The 21,471-nt window shown below is 42.0% G+C and overlaps 1 protein-coding gene across 3 annotated transcripts in view; it reads right to left on the minus strand.

Annotated features, from left to right (window-relative positions):
- Positions 1-21,471, minus strand: part of shank3a (SH3 and multiple ankyrin repeat domains 3a) — a 1,154,364-nt gene that overhangs the window by 691,478 nt on the left and 441,415 nt on the right. For all 3 annotated transcript variants that reach the window (XM_073066894.1, XM_073066893.1, XM_073066892.1), the window contains exon 5: positions 12,211-12,282. In XM_073066894.1, the coding sequence (XP_072922995.1) occupies positions 12,211-12,282 (72 nt within the window). The remainder of the gene's footprint in view (positions 1-12,210; positions 12,283-21,471) is intronic.

A 21,471-nucleotide genomic window follows, 5' to 3' on the forward strand; every position in this document is an offset into this window, starting at 1 on the left:
GGTAAATAAACAAGTAAAATAAACAGTGAGAAAAGGGCATGCCCTAGGTGCTGGAGGTCCTTAATAATGAACGCTGCCTTTCTCAGACACTGCTCCTTGAAGATGTCCTGGGTACTTTGTAGGCTAGTACTCAAGATGGAGCTGACTAGATTTACAACCCTCAGAGGCTTCCTTCAGTCCTGTGCAGTAGCCACCCCAACCCCCCATACCAGACAGTGATGCAGCCTGTCAGAATGCTCTCCACGGTACAACTATAGAAGTTTTTGAGTGTATTTGTTGACATGCCAAATCTCTTCAAACTCCTGATGAAGTATAGTCGCTGTCTTGCCTTCTTTATAACTGCATCGATATGTTGGGACCAGGTTAGATCCTCAGAGATCTTGACACCCAGGAACTTGAAGCTGCTCACTCTCTCCACTTCTGATCCCTCTATGAGGATTGGTACGTGTTCCTTCGTCTTATCTCCCGCCTAGGTAGCCTCCTACCTGCCGGCATGAACATTCAACTCACAGACCTCCGTTGATAGCCCTGTCCCCCTCCCTTTACCCCATCCCTATCTATAATTTTAGTCTGGTTCTCTTTCTCTCTCTTTTCCCCCCTAGCCCTACCTTTCCTTCTCTTTTATTTCCCATAATTCTCCACCTTCCCCCTAGCCCATTTCCCTTCAGCCTATCACTTCCCAGCTCTCTACTTCATCCCTCCCCCCACTTCTTATCTGTCCTCGACCATCCCATGTTACTTCACTCCTGATGAAGGGTTTCGGCCCGAAACGTCGTCACTACCTCCTCCCATAGATGCTGTCTGGCCTGCTGAGTTCTGCCAGCATTTTATGTTTTTATACTCCTCCACCTCTGCTTTTGAGAGCTGCAGAAAGTTGTAAACTCAGCCAGCTCCATCATGGGCACTAGCCTCTAAAAGGTGGTATCCATCAACCAGGACATGCCTTCCTCTCATTACTACCATTCAGGAGGAGGCACAGGAACCTGAAGTTATACACTGAATGTTTTAGGAACAGTTTGTTCCCTCTGCCATTACATTTAGGAATGGACAATGAACCAAAAAAACACTAATTCAGTATACTTATTTTATTTAATTTTTAATATACAGTATACTTATTGTAATTTACAGTTTTTATTATGTATTGCACTATACTGCTGCCGCAAAACAACAAATTTCACAATGTTTGCCAGTGATATTAAATCTGATTCTGAAATGTAGCAAGCACAGTGAACTGCCTCTGAATGAAAGAATCAATGTGAATTGTACTTGTCATTAAGATCTCCTGGCAATGATCGCAAACAGTATGTAAGTTAGACTTTTCATATGGATCAGTTAACACAACATGGCTAGTCCATTATTCTTTGACTACCCTGAGAATCTACAATCTAGCAAGTTGGCATATCTGGTCTGCTTTTCACTCTCTAATCAAGTTAAAATAGTGTGTCTCCTCTAAGTAATCAATGCAGTGGAGTGATGCAAACTGTTAAACCCACAATTTTTGGAAAACTTAGAAGTCTTCAACTAAACATGGGCAAAATAAGAATCCTGTTGTTCCATGGAAGTCTATTTCCAGAGTGAGTCCAAAAACTTCTCCTCCAACTCAAACACAATGCACAAATAATTAAGGATCCTTTTTACCAACACAGTTGTGAGGGCTCAGACCAGATTTTCAAAATGGCTCAGAATTTTTGTTGAGTCCATAATTAAAGCACAGTGTTGCAGGCAGAAGGCAAATAATAGTACAACAGCTAAAAATTGTCTCATAATCTGCAAACTTTTGTTAAACAGGTGATTCAATATTATGAACCAGCAGCATGAAACACATTGTGATATTGCAATTGGAATTGCTCTTAAAATGTCCATTCTGTGTACTGATTTTGGAAGTTCAGCTATTTCCCTACTTAAGTAAGTGGCATCTCTTGAACAATGGACAATTGTTACCCTAGCTGGAAGAAGCTGTATTAAAAAGGAAAGCAAGACAGCACAAGAGAGGATTCACCTACAGAAAAGGTTGTGAAATTCATACATCCTCTTGTGAAAGTTCTCAGATCTGTCTCTGCCACATCTGTTCTCTCTCTGGATGAGGCTTTCCATTTTAGAACATCTGTTAGGACTTTACTCCCTGAAGCATAGAAGAATGAGGGGAGATTTGATAGAGGTATATAAAATTATGATGGGTATAGATAGAGTGAAAGCAAGCAGGCTTTTTCCACTGAGGCTAGGGGAGGAAAAAACAGAGGACATGGGTTAAGGGTGAAGGGGGAAAAGTTTAAAGGGAAAATTAGGGGAGGGCTTCTTCACACAGAGAGTGCTGAGAGTGTGGAATGAGCTGCCAGATGAAGTTGTAAATGCGGGCTCACTTTTAACATTTAAGAAAAACTTGGACAGGTACATAGATGAGAGGGGTATGGAGGGATATGGTCCAGGTGCAAGTCAGTGGGACTAGACAGAAAACTGGTTCTGCACAGCCAAGAAGGGCCGAAGGGCCTGTTTCTGTGCTGTAATGTTCTATGGTTCTCCTTTATTTTCAAGGTACAGATTTCCATCAATTCTGCATCCCCCTTCATTCCTGTACATCTGCCCTCACCTCATCCTTCTGCTGTCAAAACAGGGATAGGGTTCTCTTATGTTTACCTACCACCTTTCGAGCCCCTGTATCCAGTACATCATTCTCCACTGCCATGATGAAGCCAAATTCAGGTTAGAGGAGTATCACCTCATGTTCTGATGGGTAGTCTCCAATTTGAAAGCAGGAACATTGATTTCTCTAACTTTTGGTCATTTCTCCCCATCCCTCCTTTTTCCTTTTCTATTCCTCATTTTGGTTACCCTCACGCCTTTTCTCATTATTGGCCCATCATTTCCCCCTAGTTGCCCCTCTGCCTCCCCTTCTTTCATGGTCCACTGTCCTCTCCCATTAGATTCATTCTCCTTCATCCCAGCCCTTTTCCACCTATCTCTTCCAAGCTTCTTATTCCTTCCCCTCCCCCACCTGCTTATTCTGGCTTCTCCCCCTTCCTTTTGAGTCCTGAAGAAGGCTCTCAGCCTGAAACACAGTCTGTTTATTCCTTTCCATAAATGCTGCCTCTTTCTGAGTTCCTCCAGTATTTTATGTATGTTGCTCAAGATTTCCAGCATCTGCAGAATCTTTTGTTTTTGTGAAATAAATAAGCTTGCAGTATAAAATGGGTGCCAGAATATCAAGCCATTTTTTGGAAATGAACAGTACAACTTTGGATGAGTTAGCTCAGTATGAAGTTTGGAAATCGGTAACATGATTTAAAATTTATTATGCCCCTCCAGTCTTAGCCCAAAGAAATTGCTCCACACTCCAAACTCACATTACCACTTTAGAGACATTGCCTACAAAGGCCTCAGCATGCTGATCCAGTCCATCCACTGAATGGGGCATTGTCCAGGCAGAACAAAGGAACATCTATCCATATGCTCAGCTGCTGGCTGGAGAATGTGACCCTCCACTATTCACTACCAAATCTACTTTCTAAAAAAAATATGCATTTGTTTTCCACTCTCTCTCCTGATGGACAAAGCACAACACTAAAGCTTTGATATGGTATCATTCTACTCACTGAGGCTGTTGAATCTTGGTTGTCTATGTTTTTCTTGCTTAGGTTATTAGGGTGTCTGCACTTTGACACATTTTTTGTGGCATTTAAATACAAGGCATTTAAAAATAAGCACAAGTCGTAGTTTGGTTAATGTAATAGTTCAGCAGCTATATTCCATTAGGAGTTTGAGGAGATTTAGTACGTCACCTAAAACACTCAGAAATTTGTACAGATGTACAATCCAGTGCATTCTGACTGGCTGCATCCCCAACTGGTATGAGGAAGCTACTGCACAGGGTTGAACTAAGATACAGAAACTTGTAAAATTAGTCAGCTCCATCAGGGATCTAGCCTCTGCAGTAGCCAAGACATTTTCAAGGAGCAGCGCCTGGAAAAGACATTCCATATTCTCATTGTTACCATCGAGCAGGACGTACAGAAGCCTGAAGTAAACATTCAGCATTCAGGAACAGCTTCTCCCCTTCTGCCAGTAGATTTCTGAATGGACATTCAACCCATGAACATTACCTCACCACTTTTTTACTTCTGTTTTTGGACACCTTATTTAACTCTTTGATATCTATATATATACTTACTGTAATTGTGTAATTCGCAGGTGTTTTTCTATATTCTATATTCATTGAACTGCTGCTGCAAAGGTAAGAAATTTCACGACGTGTGCGGGTAGTAATAAAGTGATTCTGATTCTTATCATTGGACGACTCTGGGCCAGGCAAGCTCTGTTGATCTTTCCTCTGTTGGTCGTGTTTCACTCCAAACTGGTTGAGATTTAAAACCTTTTTGCTGATTGACAACCCTTGAATCTTGCCAGGGCAGGAAGATATTTGTAAAAGTAGTATGTTCAGATCGTACCAAAATATTTGTTTCTACACTCAAGTCTTCAACAACAAACTGCCAGCTTCTTGTCTACATTCAACTTTTACCAGATTTAACATTATTAACAGATCTTGTAGATACCATTCAGTTGTTGCTGGATGATTCAGAGATGAAGGGTCCAAACCCCATAAAATGTTTGGAGTTTCAGTTAAAATAACTATTAACAGGGCCAACATGATGCCCTGATTAGACACACCATCCTGCCCTTCATATTTCAGCATTTTACAAATTCCCCTAGCACCCTCTGGTTCACTCCTTGTCCTTAACCAATACGCAAAGTATATTCCCATGTGAACCCAGAAAACATGCCCTTGTGTTTTATCCCCAACTTCATAGTCCTGAGCTCCATAAAACTTCTTCCAAATGAAACAGCCCGCAGATTGTAGTTTTTCCAATATAATATACAATAATTTTGCTTATGATAGGCAGTTTATTTAAGTCAACCATGATTTCGAATCACTTAAAATAGTAATTTTCCATCAAATATACTGAATATGAAAAGATAAAGACAAATAAAATGATAGGCGTAGGCCGTATGGACACCTCAAGCTGCGATGCCAATGAATTCAAAGTTCAAAGTTTAAATTAAAATTTATTAGCAAAGTAGATATATATATTACCATATACTGCCTTGAGATTTCTTTTTCTTGCAGGCATTTACAGGAAAAAAGAAAAAAAAATCAGAATATCATGAAAAACTATATATAATCAATCAAAAACAACCAATTTGCAAATGAAAATTGCGCAAATAAAAAAGAATCCTGAGAACAAGAGTTGTAGAGTCCTTGTCAGTGTGTCTGTAGGCCATAGAATTGGTTCAGAGTAGTAGTGATTAAAGTTATCCACACTGATTTCGGATAATAACTTCCTGAACCTGTTAGTGTAGCTTCTGTACCTCTTGCCTGATGGTAGTACCAAAAAGAGGGCATGGCCCAGATGCCGGCTGCTGCTTCCGTATAGTAGCACTCCATGTAAATGTATTAGTGATGGGGAGGGCTTTGCCTGTAATAAATAGACCTTTTCTGTTCCTGGGTATTGGTGTTTGCATACCAGGCCCTAATACAATCAGTAAGGAGACTCCCTGCTGTGCATCTATAGAAGTTTGTTAAAGTTTTAGATGACATAGAACATAGAACATAGAATAGTACAGCACATTACAGGCCCTTCGGCCCACAATGTTGTGCCAACCCTTAAACCCTGCCTCCCTTATAACCCCCCACCTTAAATTCCTCCATACTGAATTACACAAGCCTGTAAGAAAGTAGAGAACCTAAGAAAGTATAGTTGATCTGATCTCAGTCTTAGATCCACTTTTTTACCTGATTCCATAATCCTTTAATTTACTAGACCAAAAAAATCTGTTTATTCTTGCTTTAATATATTAAGTCTCCACATTTCTCCACAATAAAGATTTCCATGGATTTATTCTGAGAAAATAAGTATCTCATCACTGTCTTAAGAGGACTCTTTATTCGGAAGTGATACCTCCTACTTCTAGCTTAACCAATGACACAAAGTCCCTTTGAACCATCTATTTTGTTATATGGTTCAATTACACAGCCTTTCCTTCCGCTGGATTCCAATAAGCATAATCCAATCTGATCAACCTTTCTTGTAAAATGATCATTTCAGTAAGGCTTTCAACAAGGCCTTGTATGGTAATCTAATTCAGGAAGGTAAGGCACAAGGAATGAGTAGTAACACACACAAAATGCAGGAGGAACTCAGCAAGCCAGGCAGCATCAATGGAAAAGAGTACAGTCAGCATTTCGGGCTGATACACATAAGCAGGACTGGAGAAAAAAAGATGAGTAGAGTTAAAAGGTAGGGATAGGGCGGGAAAAACACAAGGTGATAGCTGAAACTGGGAGGGCGAGGGGCAAGGGTAAAGAGCTGGGAAATTGATTGGTGAAACAGATACAGGGCTGGAGAATGGGAAGTCAGATAGGAGAGGACAGAAGGCCATGGAAGAAAGAAAAGTGGAGAGGAACACCGGAGGGAGGTGATGAGCAGGAAAGGTGTTAAGGTGAGAGAGGAAAAAGGAGGTAAGGAGAGGGAAGGAAAAGGAGATGGTCATGGCCATCCCCCTCCTTCATTATCACCCCTCCCCTTTGCCCTCTCTCACCTTGCCTGCTCATTGCCTTCCCCTGTAAGTTCCCTGAATAGTGGGAAGTTCACATCTACAGTTGCAATATTACAGATTGTTGGGTATGATGTTGTGGCCATCACTGAATCGTGGCTGAAGGACGGTTGGAGTTGGGAGCTGAATGTCCAAGGTTACACATTGTATCGGAGAAATAGGAAGGTAGGCAGAAGGGGTGGTGTGGCCCTAGTGGTAAAGAATGGCATCAAATCATTAGAAAATGTGACATTGGAGCGGAAGATGTTGAGTCCCTGTGGGTTGAGTTAAGAAACTGCAAGGGTAAAATGACATTGATGGCAGTTATATACAGGCCTCCCAACAGTGGCTGGGATGTGGACCACAGGTTACAACAGGAAACAGAAAACCGAGTCAAAAGGGCAATGTTATGGTAGTCATTGTAACATGCAGGTCAATTGGGAAAATCAGATTGGTAATGAATCTCGAAAGAGTTAGTTGTTGAATGCCTAGGAGATGGCTTTGTAGAGCAGTTTGTCATTGAGCCTACGAGGGGATCAGCTACACTGGATTGGGTGTTTTGTAACGAACCAGAGAATATTAAGGAGGTTCCGGTAAAAGAACCCTTAGGAACCAATGATCACAATATGATTGTGTTCAACTTGAAATTTGATAGGGAGAAGGTAAAGTCTGATGTAGCAGTATTCCAGTGGAGTAAGGGAAATTACAGTGGTATGAGAGAGGAGGTGTCCATAGTAAATTGAAAGTAGCTGCCGGCAGGGATGTCAGCAGAGCAAAAATGCATGTGTTTCTGGGGAAAATGAGGAAGGTGCAGGATATGTGCATTCCCAAAATGAAGAAATACTCAAATGGTAAAATAGTGCAAATCTGGCTGATAAGGGAAGTCAAAGCTAATGTAAACACAAAAGAAAGGGCATAAAACAAAGCAAAAATTAGTGGGAAGATAGAGGATTGGGAAGTTTTTTAAAACCTACAGAGAGTAACTAAAAAATTTTTAGAAGAGAAAAGATGAAATATGAAAGCAGGGCTATCAAATAATATCAAAGTGGATAGCAAAAGATTTTTCAAGTATGTTAAAAATAAATAATTTTTGTGGATCCAGAATTGGCTTGCCCACAGAAGGCAAAGAGTGGGTGTAGACGGGTCATATTCTGCATGGAGGTTGGTCACCAGTGGTGTGCCTCAGGTTCTGGGACCCTTACTCTTCGTGATTTTTATAAAAGACCTGAATGATGAAGTGGAGGGATGGGTTAGTAAGTTTGCTGATGACACAAAGGTTGGAGGTGTTGTGGATAGTGTGGAGGGCTGACAGAGGTTACAGCGGGACATTGATAGGATGCAAAACTGGGCTGAGAAGTGGCAGATGGAGTTCAACCCAGTTAAGTGTGAAGTGGTTCATTTTGGTAGGTCAAATATGATGGCAGAATATAGTATTAATGGTAAGACTCTTGGCAGTGTGGAGGATCAGAGGGATCTTGGGGTCCGAGTCCATAGGACGCTCAAAGCAGCTGCGCAGGTTGACTCTGTGGTTAAGATGGCGTATGGTGTATTGGCCTTCATCAATCGTGGCATTGAATTTAGGAGCCAAGAGGTAATGTTGCAGCTATATAGGACCCTGGTCAGACCCCACTTGGAGTACTGTACTCAGTTCTGGTCGCCTCACTACAGGAAGGATGTGGAAGCCATAGAAAGGGTGCAGAGGAGATTTACAAGGATGTTGTCTGGATTGGGGAGCATGCCTTATGAGAATAGGTTGAGTGAACTCGGCCTTTTCTCCTTGGAGCGAAGGAGGATGAGAGGTGACCTGATAGAGGTGTATAAGATGATGAGAGGCATTGATCGTGTGGGTAGTCAGAGGCTTTTTCCCAGGGCTGAAATTGTTGCCACACGAGGACATAGGTTTAAGGTGCTGGGGAGTAGGTACAGAGGAGATGTCAGGGGTAAGTTTTTTACTCAGAGAGTGGTGAGTGCGTGGAATGGTCTCCCAGCAACGGTGGTGGAGGCTGATACAATAGGGTCTTTTCAGAGACTTTTGGATAGGTACAGGGAGCTTAGTAAAATAGAGGGCTATTGGTAAGACTAGTAATTTCTAAGGTAGGGACATGTTCCGCACAACTTTGTGGGCTGAAGGGCCCGCATTGTGCTGTAGGTTTTTTATGTTTCTATGTTTCTAAATGAGAGTGAATAGAGGACCTCTAGAGTATGAGGTAGGAGACATGATAATGGGGGACAAGGGGATGGCTGCTGAACTAAATGAGTATTTTTTGTCAGTCTTCACTGTGGAGGACACTAGCAATATGCCTGATGTAGTGTGTGAACGAACAGAAACGAGTGCAATTACTGTACAAGAGAGAAAGTGCTCAAAGCTGAAAGACCTAAAGGTACATAAGTCACCTGGACCAGATGAACTGCACCCTAGGTTTCTGAAAGAGGTAGCATTAGAGATTGTGGTGGCATTAGAAATGATCTTTCAAAAATCATTTGACTCTGGCATTGTGCCAGAGGACTGGAAAATTGCAAATGTTACTCCACTCTTTAAGAAAGGAGAAAAGCAACAGAAAGGAAATCACAGACCAGTTAGCCTCATCTCAGTGGTTGGGAAGATGTTGGAGTCTATTGTTAAGGATGAAGTGATGGAGTACTTGGTGACACAGGACAAGATAGTACAAGTCAGCATAGTTTCCTTCAGGGAAAATCCTGCCTGCCAAACCTGTTGGATTTCTTCGAGGAGATTACAAGTAAAATAGAGAAAGGGGATGCAGTGGATGTTGTATATTTGGACTTTCAGAAGGCCTTTGCCAAGGTGCCACACATGAGGCTGCTTACCAAGTTAAGAGCCCGTGGTATTACAGGAAAGTTCCTAACATGGTTAGAGCATTGGCTGATTGGTAGGAGGCAGCAAGTGGGATTAAAAGGATCCTTTCCTGGTTAGCTGCCGGTGACTAGTGGTGTCCGCAGGAGTCGGTGTAGGAACCACTTGTTTTTATACTGTATATAAATGATTTAGATGATGGAGTAGATGGCTTTGTTGTCAAGTTTGCAGATGATACAAAGATTGGTGGAGGGACAGGTAGTGTTGAGGAAAAAGATAGGATGCAGAAGGATTTAGACAGATGAGGAGAATGGGCAAGAAAGTGGCAAATTAAATACAATTTGGAAAATGCATAGTCATTCACTTTAGCAGTTTTCAGTAAAGGTTGTGTGTCCAGCTGGTATGAGAGTTTTGGCTTTGTCTAAAGAGAAGGAGCCACATTGTCCAAGTTAGAAGTGTGGATCTTCAGCCAGTCAGGGTTGTCCTGATACATGTTATAACTTTCTGTCCAGTGGAACATCCAGAAGTGCTAGGCAGGAGCAGATTTCTGAAGAATAGTAGTCTGGTTTGGGTGTTGTTTTGGCAGGAGCTGCCGAGCGGGGCACAAGGGAAGATCCTGCAGAATGCCATTCGAAGGAAAGTCCCCCTTGTAAGAAGTGCTTTGTGCAGATGAATGGCTCCAAGGAGGAAGTACCAATACTCCCAAGGGAACCAGCTCAGTAGAGATGATCTTTGAGGAAAGTTAGACCGTGGCGGGTACTTTCACACAGACTGTGGGTTCAGCGTGTGAATAAGCGATACAGCCAACTACTCCAGAAATGAGCTCCAGTGTTTATATGTACAGTTAGATTGGTTTAACTGTAATGAGCCCTACTCATTTTCTTTTCTTTCTCTATAACTGTTTGCAACAGTTGAAAGTTTGGTAAATATATTTCTTTTGTAGTTTTACGCTGGTGTACAATCTGTTAATTTTCAGGTGGATGATAACTTTGCATGGAGCAGTATTTACACAGCATTCACTACAATTCATGTTCCTCCCTGGAACATCCCACCTTTCCTGTTTGCTTGAACCCAAATCATACTGACTTTAGACGTATATTGCTTATGAAAGGTGGCCTTCTTACTGCTGAGCCACATGGCTGTTAGCAGGGATAGCTAACGAGCCAAGTTCGTGTACGGACCCAGTGAGAGGGGTGCATTTACTTTTAGCAAGGTGCAAGTATGAAATGGACGTGTGATGACATATACTATTCATGTAATTTTGCATACAACCTGTAATTAATTATTTAAACAAACAAGAATGCTTCAAACAATAAATTTACAATATTACTCAAATATTACTAAAATAATACATACACAACAATCAATTACTGAGGTCAAAAGTCAGATGTTTCATCAAGGTGACCACATCCAATTCTGAAGATAACTTAAAGACCTTTAGTAATATGACTCATCAAGCACTCATCAAGGAGTAACAATTTAAGCTGGTGTAAAGGTGGAAATTCCTGTCTCAGAATATTATGACTCTTGGAATTTTCCACTCCACAGTACTGCAGATATAGAATCATTAAATTTGTTTGAAGTGGAGATTGATAGACATTTGACACAGAAACACCTGATTCCTCCTGCTGGAAAGATAGCACTAACTCACAAAAATGGAACAAGTAAACATGGTGAAGGTTTGTCTGAAACAAAGCCATCGATCAGAAAGCAACAGTCGGGCATATCACTTGACACAAAGCTGTAAAAATTGTTCCCACGTGAAAGATGAGATCACATCTTCTAAATACTTTTTTCTAAGAGGAAAATGAATGTTCGTACTCAAATCTATGAAGAGAGAAATGCAAGACCTGCATATGTACTTCACATATAGAAGATAAAATTGATGTACAAAAAAGATTGTGAATCATTCTAGTAGTAGGAAAGAAAAGCAGAAAGATGGCAAGTAATTTGTGATGTATACAGATCCATGGGGGCAACAGAGGAATTTATCATTGAACAGATTGTGCTGGACAAAGGTCCGATGTATTTTCTTCATGGTTGATGCTTTGAATACATTTGCTCAATCTCACAAATTGATAAGTTAGCATAGCGTGAGACTGCATGGAATGCACTCTCATAACATTAGCACTATACACTGTTTTATGAAAATGCTTGAGAAACTTAAGTGGCTTCTGGGTAAAGCAAAAGCAGCACACACCAATGCAAACTGCAGTCTCTGGTATTTGCTTCTAGTCTAGCACAGCAACTGATAAACCACTAAATAGGAACAGTACTGCCAATAGCTGAAGTCTGAACCTTCAGTAGGATAAGGAGATAGGAAAGAGAAAAAAAGTAATAATAAACTTCCCTTTGCATCAAGACAGCTAAGGAAATGTCATCTTTGACACCAACATGAAAGATAGAAGGCTACAGTCATCAAACAGTTGTCATGAGTTAGATCCAATGAGGTGAAAACATTAGATACCACAAAAATGAGCATCATTGGGGTAGATTGCAAACTATGAAACTGGCAGTGCACAGTCCTGGAGGTGCGATCAATTTGATATTTGTGCAACAAACAAAATGCTGGAGGAACTCATCAGGCTAGGCAGATTCCATGGAAAAGAGTACAGTCAACATATCAGGCCAAAACCCTCCATCATGTCCGAAACGTCAGCTATACTCTTTTCCATAGATGCTGCCTGGCCTGCTGAGTTTGTCCAGCATTTTGTGTGCGCTGCTAGGATTTCCAGTGCCTGCAGATTTTTTTCCTGTTTGTAATTTAATATTTGTAGCACCTTTGTCAATTTCAGAACATAAGCAGCACCTACCTTTGTGTGGAGTTTGGCCAATTGTTTCTCTTCTATATGACTCTGGTTGTACACTCGTTTCTTATATCGGAACTGTAAAGAGAAGAGTAGAGAAAGTCACATGATTAAGGGAAGCTAAAGGTACAATGAATCAAATATTTTTCAAGCCTGAGAACCAGATGCAAAACTGAAAGCTGTGCAGTGCACTTGGTGAAATACTAGGTTTTCATTTATGGGTCAGAGACTGAAATTCAGCCTAAAGAAGAACTTGCTCATGTACACTCTGATGAGATCATGGTTAATTACATTTAGTGTGTAAGTTATTGAATCCTTGAAAAATACAAAATAAAAAAAAAATCAAAGGATGAAAACTTGATGTCTAGAGAGAGGAATCATTTAATACATACAAAGATTGAGTACAATGGAATCAGCAATCTCCCAAAAAGTACTTGCATAGATACCAACTGCACTTGCCTTTTCATTGACAATGTGGAATGATCTATATTCAAAGTCTACACCAGTGCTCTCCAACAATTTCTCTACTACGTTGATGACTGCATTGGTGTACCTCACCAATCTCATCATCTTTGCCCCCATCTTCAATACTTTCCTCAAATTTACTTGTCTCTAACACCTCTCTCACCTAGTTGACTGTACCTCTACCCACCCTGTCACTTTGTAAAAGCGTTCTCAATTTTCTCCGCCTCTGCCACATCTGTCCTCAAGATGATGTTCAAGTCCAGGACAACCGAGATGCCCTCTTTTCTTTCAGAAATGGGAGTTTCCCTTCCACAACTATGCCCTCACTCGTATTCCTTCCATCTCCCACACATCTGACCTCATTTCATCTCCCCCTGCAGCTGAGAATCTCCTTCAAAGCCATTAGCTCCTATTTTTAAACAAACATAATCTTTATTTACCACCACATAAAAACTACTATCCATTCTGTTTCAGAACATAAAACATAGAACAGTACAGCACAGTACAAGCCCTTCGGCCTACAATGCCGACACTTTAACACAGTGGTCCCCAACCAACCAACAAGCAAAGCATCTGCTACCGGGCCACGAGGAAACAATATGATTTGGTGATACGAAATGATATGAGTCAGCTGCACCTTTCCTCATTCCCTGTCACACCCACTGTTGAATACACGCGAGGTTATTACCCACACGAGGTCATCAGTTGCCTAAATGCAGTGATACCCTCGCGCCAGGGATCACTGGTTGGCCTCATGCAGCCGGCGGGAAGTGCCAATGCTACTGGCCTGGAGCGCGGACAGATGGGCGCCGTCTCTAAAACTGTTTACCACACCGAATGTTCGTGGGGACACCCAGTGCTAAAATATTCACAGATGACCTAATGTGGGCTCAGGGTTTCGTAAGTAGCAGAGCAGCTACCTCACTGTCATCTACTGAAAGTCATCCCTCGAGCCAAACTTTTGTCGGCCAATAGATCCTACCTACCTACAAGGTGGGCGGGCGCGTGCCCTGCCGCACTCCTCGCTCGGTCGGTCGCTCTCTCTGGACTGCGACCGCTGCGGGCCCGGTACAGGGACCTCCAGCCCTTACCTTATCCTCTCACCCCACCCACAACCAGCTGCACCTGGCCAAGGCATCTGGCGGCGGGCAGAGGCTGGAGTTTGGACCCAGAGGCTGTCTAATGAGGCAATGAAGCCATCAAAATTGCTTCGGTACCTTGAGTCCAAGCGCCCTGCACTTGAAGACAAACCCGTTGAGTTTTTTGAGTGGAAAAAATGTGAGCAAGCGGGACAGAAGAAAGTGCTGAGAGCCATGAAAACTAAAATGTGGAATAGACCGGACATAAGGAACTCCCTTCGAGTATCGCTGTATTCCAGTCATGATTAACACCACATCTCTGCCCCCCCGTCGGCTGGTCCACAAGAATATTGTCAATATTAAACCGGTCCACGGTGTTCACCTGATGGAGAATCTCACCTGGTCCCTCAACACCAGCTCCATAGCAAAGAAAGCCCAGCAGCGTCTCTACTTTCTGCGAAGGCTGAGGAAAGTCCATCTCCCACCCCCCATCTTCATCACATTCTACAGGGGTTGTACTGAGAGCATCCTGAGCAACTGCATCACTGCCTGGTTCGGAAATTGCACCATCTCGGATCGCAAGACCCTGCAGCGGATAGTGAGGTCAGCTGAGAAGATCATCGGGGTCTCTCTTCCCGCCATCACAGACATTTACACTACACGCTGCATCCGCAAAGCAAACATTATTATGAAGGACCCCATGCACCCCTCATACAAACTCTTCTCCCTCCTGCCATCTGGGAAAAGGCTCCGAAGCATTCAGGCTCTCACAACCAGACTATGTAACAGTTTCTTCCCCCAAGCCATCAGACTCCTCAATACCCAGAGCCTGGCCTGACACCTTGCCCTACCGTCCTGTTTATTATTTATTGTAATGCCTGCACTGTTTTTGTGCACTTTATGCAGTCCTGTGGTGTCCTGTAGTCTAGTGTAGCTTTCTCTGTGTTGTTCTTTTTTAATGTAGTTCAGTCTAGTTTTTGTACTGTGTCATGTAACACCATGGTCCTGAAAAATGTTGTCTCATTTTTACTATGTACTGTACCAGCAGTTATGGTTGAAATGACAATAAAAGTGACTTGACTTGAAAAAAGGTTGGTGACTCCTGTTTTAACAGACTCCAAGATCAATCAAAACCCTCCCTCCCACATAGCCTTCCATTTATCTTTCATTCATGTACCTATCTAAGGGTCTTTTAAATACCCCTAAGGTACCACTCCTGGCAGTGTGTTCAAACATACCTACCAGTCTCTATATAAAAACCTACCCCTGACATCCACCTATACTTTCCTCCAAACACCTTAAAGTTATGCTCCCTTTTATTAGCCATTTCCCCCCTGGGAAAAGTCTGTCTGTTCATTCTATTTATCCCTCTTATTATCTTGTATACCTCTATCAAGCCACCCCTCATCCTCCTCCTCTCTAAAGAGATAAGTCATGGCTTGCTTAACCTATCCTCAAAAGACATGCTCTGTAATCCAGGCAGCAACCTGCTGGATCTCCTCTGCACTCTCTCTAAAACTTCCACATCTTTCTTACAATGAAGTGATCTGAACTGAACACAAATGTGGTCTAACCAGAGTTTTATAGAGCTGGAACACAACCTCGTACCTTTTGAATTCAGTTACCCAACTAACGTATACCAACACAATATACCTTCTTAAGACAAGCAGAAGACAAGTACGAGCTTCCAGTAGAAGTGGTAGGGGCAGGTTCGGTATTATCATTTAAAGTAAAATTGGATAGGTATATGGACAGGAAAGGAATGGAGGGTTATGGGCTGAGTGTGGGCCAGTGGGACTAGGTGAGTGTAAGCGTCAGCACGGACTAGAAGGGCCGGGATGGCCTGTTTCCGTGCTGTAATTGTTATATGGTTATATGGTTATAAGTTGCTTATCTTGTAACTTTGAGGGAGCTATGGATGTGAACCAGATGAACTCTTTGTTCCTCCACACTAGAGAATCCCGCCATTAACCCTGCATTCTGTCTTCAAGTTCAACCCTGAAAAGTGAATCACTTCACACATTGATGGTTTGAATTCCATGTGTCACTTCTCACCCTCGCTCTTCAACCTATCAATGTCAAGTTGTAATCTATGACAATATTCTACACTGTCCACAATGCCACCAGTCATTGTGTTATCTTTCAAACTTATTCACCCATCCTTCCAAGTTATAAATAAAAATCTCAAAGAGCAGGGTTCCCAGAACAGGTCCCTGTGGTACCGACATCCAGGAAGAATACCCTGCAACTACTACCTTCCTCTGTCTTCTAGGGGCAAGCCAATTCTGAATCCATTGCTTTAAATTCTTTGCTATATTTTGCTTCCTCAACAAATTCAATTAGGCTTGTGAGGTATGACCAGCCCCTCACAAAGCCATGTCGACTATCTCCAATCAGACTATGCTTTCCCACATGCTTGTAAGTTCTGTCTCTAAGAATCCTCTCCATAGTTTGCCCACCACTGAAGTAAGACTCACTGGTCTATAATTCCCAGGGTTATCCCTGTAACTATTCTTGAATAAAGGAATAACTGTTGTCATCCTCCAGTTCACTGGCACTACTCCTATGGCCAGTGAGACACACGAATCTCTCCCTTCGCTTCCCATAGTAACTTGGGGTATATCTTGTTTAGCCCCAGGGACTAATCCATCCTAATGATTTTCAAGTTTCAAATACATCCTCTTTCTTAATGTTGACATATTCTAGCATATCAGCCTGTTCTATGCTGATGTCACATTCATCAAGGCCTCCCACTGATGCATACTGAAGCAAAGTATTCATTAAGGACTTCCCATACTTCCTCCAACTCCAGGCACATGTTTCCTCTTCTATTCCTGATCAATCCTACACTGATTCTAGTCATGCTGTTCATCTTCACGCATGTGCAGAATGCCTGAGGGGTTTTCTTCATCTGCCTCACCAAGAACTTCTCATGGCTCCTAGCTCTCCTAAATCTATTCTTAACCTCCTACCTGGATACCTTGTAACTTTGAGGAGCACTGTCTAATCTTTGGTTTCTAAACCTAAAGTATGCTTTTTACTCACTTGAATAGATGTTCCACCTTTCACAGTTCCTTCACACTACCACCATTTCCCTGCCTCAATGGACCTATTAAGAAAGCCATGCAAGTGATCCCAAAAAAACCTGCACATTTCCTTTGTGCATTTCCTTGAGTAGATCCTTTCCCAATTTATGCTTCAAATTCCTGCCTAATAGCATCATAATTACCCCTCTCTCATTTAAGTACATTCCAATACCATCTGTTCCTATCCTGTCCAAGGTTATGCTGAAGGACTAGGAGTTTTGGTCACTGTCTCCAAAATGCTCACTTACCAAGAGATCTGATTTGTCACCTAACCCGATTCATTGCCTTGTATCTAGTTTTCCCAGAAGTTCAATTAGTTCCAAAAATATTACAATAGGAAGAGTAGAAGGTTGGGTGGGGGGGGTTCCAGTGATGTCATCGTCCAGAATGGCAGCTTAAGTCAATAGCTCCTCCGGAAAAACGCATATTTTGCCCCATTAATCCATCAAATATAAGATCTTTCAAAAATATCTGAATTGATAAGGTGGGGGGCAAGAATGGGGAAAGGGAATGTAGATAGAAAAAGCGTCACTGCAGAGCCTGTGGACGAGAGGGGTGCAGCGAGCGGCTCTCCTACCCAAACACGTGGTAAAAAGGCTGACGATAGGCCTCGTTCAGGCGAAGCGGCAAATATGATCAAAATTCTGGAAGAGATACAGGGATTCCAAAAAGATATAAAACAGCAACTAAATGATATCAAATCAGAGCTTGCCAACATCAATCAAAAAATAGTGGCGGCAGAGACACGAATTGAGAAGGTGGAAGATCGCGTGCAAAACGTGGAACAGATACTAAGTAAGACGATAAAAATATTAAACCAAAAAGAAAGTAAACTGCTCAACCAGGAGGGAAGATCACGGCAGAAAAATATCAGGATATACAATGTTCCTGAAGGAGCGGAGGGTTTGTCTATAATGGAGTTTGTACGAAAGTTGCTGCGGGACACGCTGAAGATTCCTTCGACTATGGAGCTTGAAATTGAGAGGGCGCATCTTGAGCTCGCCCTGTGGCCTACTGGAGACAGAGAAGATAAGCCACACTCAATAGTAATTAGATTCCTTCAACACAATACCAAGGCAGAGATTCTCCAAAGGGCCTGGGGAAAGAAAAGGGTGTTTTTGGACAGGAAATTAATATATTTTGATCAAGATTACCCCCCGGCGGTCCTGCAGAAATGTAAAAAATATTCTGAAGTAAAGCAAATATTAAAGCAAGGAAAGATTAGATTCCAAACTCCGTACCCTGCTAAACTGTGAGTGTTTTATGAAGATGGGATCCAACTGTATCAGACAGTGGAAGAGGTGAGTACAGACATGAAGGCCAGAGGGTTGCCCATCAGCGTAATCAAACCGAGGGAAAGCCTGGCTGAGCAGCTATCCCACTCTGCTTGGGAAATAGTGAGAGAATTGAGAAAGCAGGGGACGGGAGGAGGGCGAGAGAAGTATATCAGGAAGAGACCGTGAGTTTTCCGAAGACAGCCCTCACACCCTCTGGAAGAGCCATAAGGTTAGGTTGACTTTAAAAATTGATCTCTACTTAGAATTCAAAGATAATGGGGGAAGAAACATAGTATGGTCGTGAGAGCCCGAATGCTTCGGAGCCTTTTCCCAGACGGCAGGAGGGAGAAGAGTTTGTATGAGGGGTGCACGGGGTCCTTCATAATGCTGTTTGCTTTGCGGATGCAGTGTGTAGTGTGAATGTCTGTATCACCTCCCATTCTATTGGATACTCTGAAGGCTGTCTTAAGCGGGAAAATGATAGTGATATAGTGATATGTTCATATTAGAAAAAAAATAAGGAATAAAACCTTAGAGGAATTACAAACTAGGATGAAGGAACTAGAAAAAAACCACAAATTGAATTTGGCACAGGATACATTAGAGGAAATTTTAAAAATTAGGAATGAAATTAATAGTTTAACTACACAAGAAATCAGGAAAAATTAAATGTTTCTGAAACAAAGACATTATTAAAGTGGATCCAAGTCTATGAAAATACTGGTGTGGAAACTGAAAAAAAAAAGATAGCAGAAAAATTCATAGAATTAGGGATCCTAGAACAAAAATGATTAAAAAAAATAAGCTAAGTGAAATTCAAGAAGCTTTTGAAGTGTTTTACAAAACTGTATATTCCAAAGTTCCAGAGGGAAGCATAACCCAAACTGACACCTTCCTGAATTCTCTAGAGTTACCGATTTTAAGCGAAGAACAGAATAGAACGATGACTGCTGACATAGCTCCAGTTGAACTAAAAGCTGCAATTAGTAGGCTTAAATTAAGCAAGTCACCAGGATCAGATGGGTATATGGCAGAGTAGTACAAAGAATTTAAAAGTGAGTTAATTCCTTTCTTACTCCCCACACTGAACTGGGCTCTAAAAAAGGCACAAATGCCACCCAGTTGGAAGGAAGTTATAATCACAAGATCACACAAGACAAAGGAACAGAAGTAGGGCATTTGACTCATTGAGTCTGCCCCACCACTCCACCATGAGCTGAACTATTCTCCCATCTAGTTCCAATTTCCAGCTTTTCCCCATATCCCTTGATACCCTGACTAATTAGATACCTGTCAATCTCCTCCTTAAACACCTTCAATGATCGGACCTCCACAGCTGCATGTGGCAACGAATTCCATAAATCCACGACCCTCTGGCTAAAAAGATTTCTCCTCATCTCTGTTTTAAATGGGTACCCTCTAATTCTGAGACTGTGGCCTCTTGTCCTGGTCTCACCCACCAAGGGAAACAGCCTTTCCACATCTACTCTGTCCTACCCTTTCAACATTCGAAAAGTTTCTGTTAAATCCCCTCTCATTCTTCTATACTCTAATGAATACAGTCCAAGAGCCAACAAATGCTCCTCATATGTTAGTCCCTACATTCCAAGTATCATCCTCGTGAACCTTCTCTGAACTCTCTCCAACATCAGAACATCCCTTCTAAGATAGGGGGCCCAAAACTGCACACAGTATTCCAAATGAGGTCTCACCAGTGCCCCATAGAGACTCATCAACACCTCCTTACTCTTATACACTATTCCTCTTGAAATGAATGCCAACATAGCATTCGCTTTCCTTACTGCCGATCCAACCTGGTGGTTAACCTTTAGGGTATCCTTCACGAGGACCCCCAAGTCCCTTTGCACTTCCGATTTTTGAATTTCCTCCCCATCTAAATAATAATCTGCCCAATTATTTCTTCTTCCAAAATGTACAACTGTACATTTCTTAACATTGTATCTCATCTGCCATTTCTTTGCCCACTCTCCTAAACTGACCAAGTCTCTTTGTAACCTTTCCGTTCTTCAACACTTCAATTCCATTTCTTCAGCACTTCTCTCAGCTATACACAATCTCAGCTATACTGAAAGAAGGCAAGGATAAAATGGAATGCAGGTTATTTAGACCAATATCCATTCTTAATGTAGATTATAGATTATTTACCTCCATCATGGCCAAACGATTAGAAGAGTTTCTACCCATACTGAGACATAACAATTAGACAGGTTTTATACAACAATGCCAAACACAAGACAATATATGAAGGACACTTCACATCATGGATCATATACAAAAAAATAAAATCGAAGCAATAGTGATGAGCGTGGACACTGAAAAAGCATTTGATTCAGTTACAGCAATTGGAATTTACTTTGCAGACTTTTTAGTGGAGGGTTGCTGCTCTGAGTGGAGGACTGTGACAAGTGGTGTGCCACAGGGATCAGTGCTGGGTCCATTGTCATTTGTCATTTATATCAATGATCTGGATGATAATGTGGTAAATTGGATCAGCAAATTTGCTGATGATACAAAGATTGGAGGTGTAGTGGACAGTGAGGAAGGTTTTGAAAGCTTCCAGAGGGATTTGGACTAGCTGGAAAAATGGGTTGACAAATGGCAGATGGAATTTAATGCAGACAAGTGCGAGGTATTTCACTTTGGAAGGATAAACCAAGGTAGAATATACAAGGTAAATACATGCAGTGACTAGTGGGGTACCGCAAAGCTCAGTGCTGGGACCCCAGTTGTTTACAATATATATTAATGATTTAGACGAGGGAATTAAATGCAGCATCTCCAAGTTTGCGGATGACACAAAGCTGGGCGGCGGTGTTAGCTGTGAGGAGGATGCTAAGATGACTTGGACAGGTTAGGTGAGTGGGCAAATTCATGGCAGATGCAATTTAATGTGGATAAATGTGAGGTTATCCACTTTAGTTGCAAGAACAGGAAAACAGATTATTATCTGAACGATGGCCGATTAGGAAAAGGGGAGATGCAACGAGACCTGGGTGTCATTGTACACCAGTCATTGAAGGTGGGCATGCAGGTACAGCAGGCGGTGAAAAAGGCAAATGGTATGTTGGCATTCATAGCAAAAGGATTCGAGTACAGGAGCAGGGAGGTTCTACTGCAGTTGTGCAAGGCCTTGGTGAGACCGCACCTAGAATATTGTGTGCAGTTTTGGTCTCCTAATCTGAGGAAAGACATTCTTGCCATAGAGGGAGTACAGAGAAGGTTTACCAGATTGATTCCTGGGATGGCAGGACTTTCATATGAAGAAAGACTGGATCGACTAGGCTTATACTCACTGGAATTTAGAAGATTGAGGGGGGATCTTATTGAAACGTATAAAAT

This window comes from Hemitrygon akajei, chromosome 14 (genome assembly GCF_048418815.1).
Source record: "Hemitrygon akajei chromosome 14, sHemAka1.3, whole genome shotgun sequence".
Lineage (NCBI taxonomy): Eukaryota > Metazoa > Chordata > Chondrichthyes > Myliobatiformes > Dasyatidae > Hemitrygon > Hemitrygon akajei.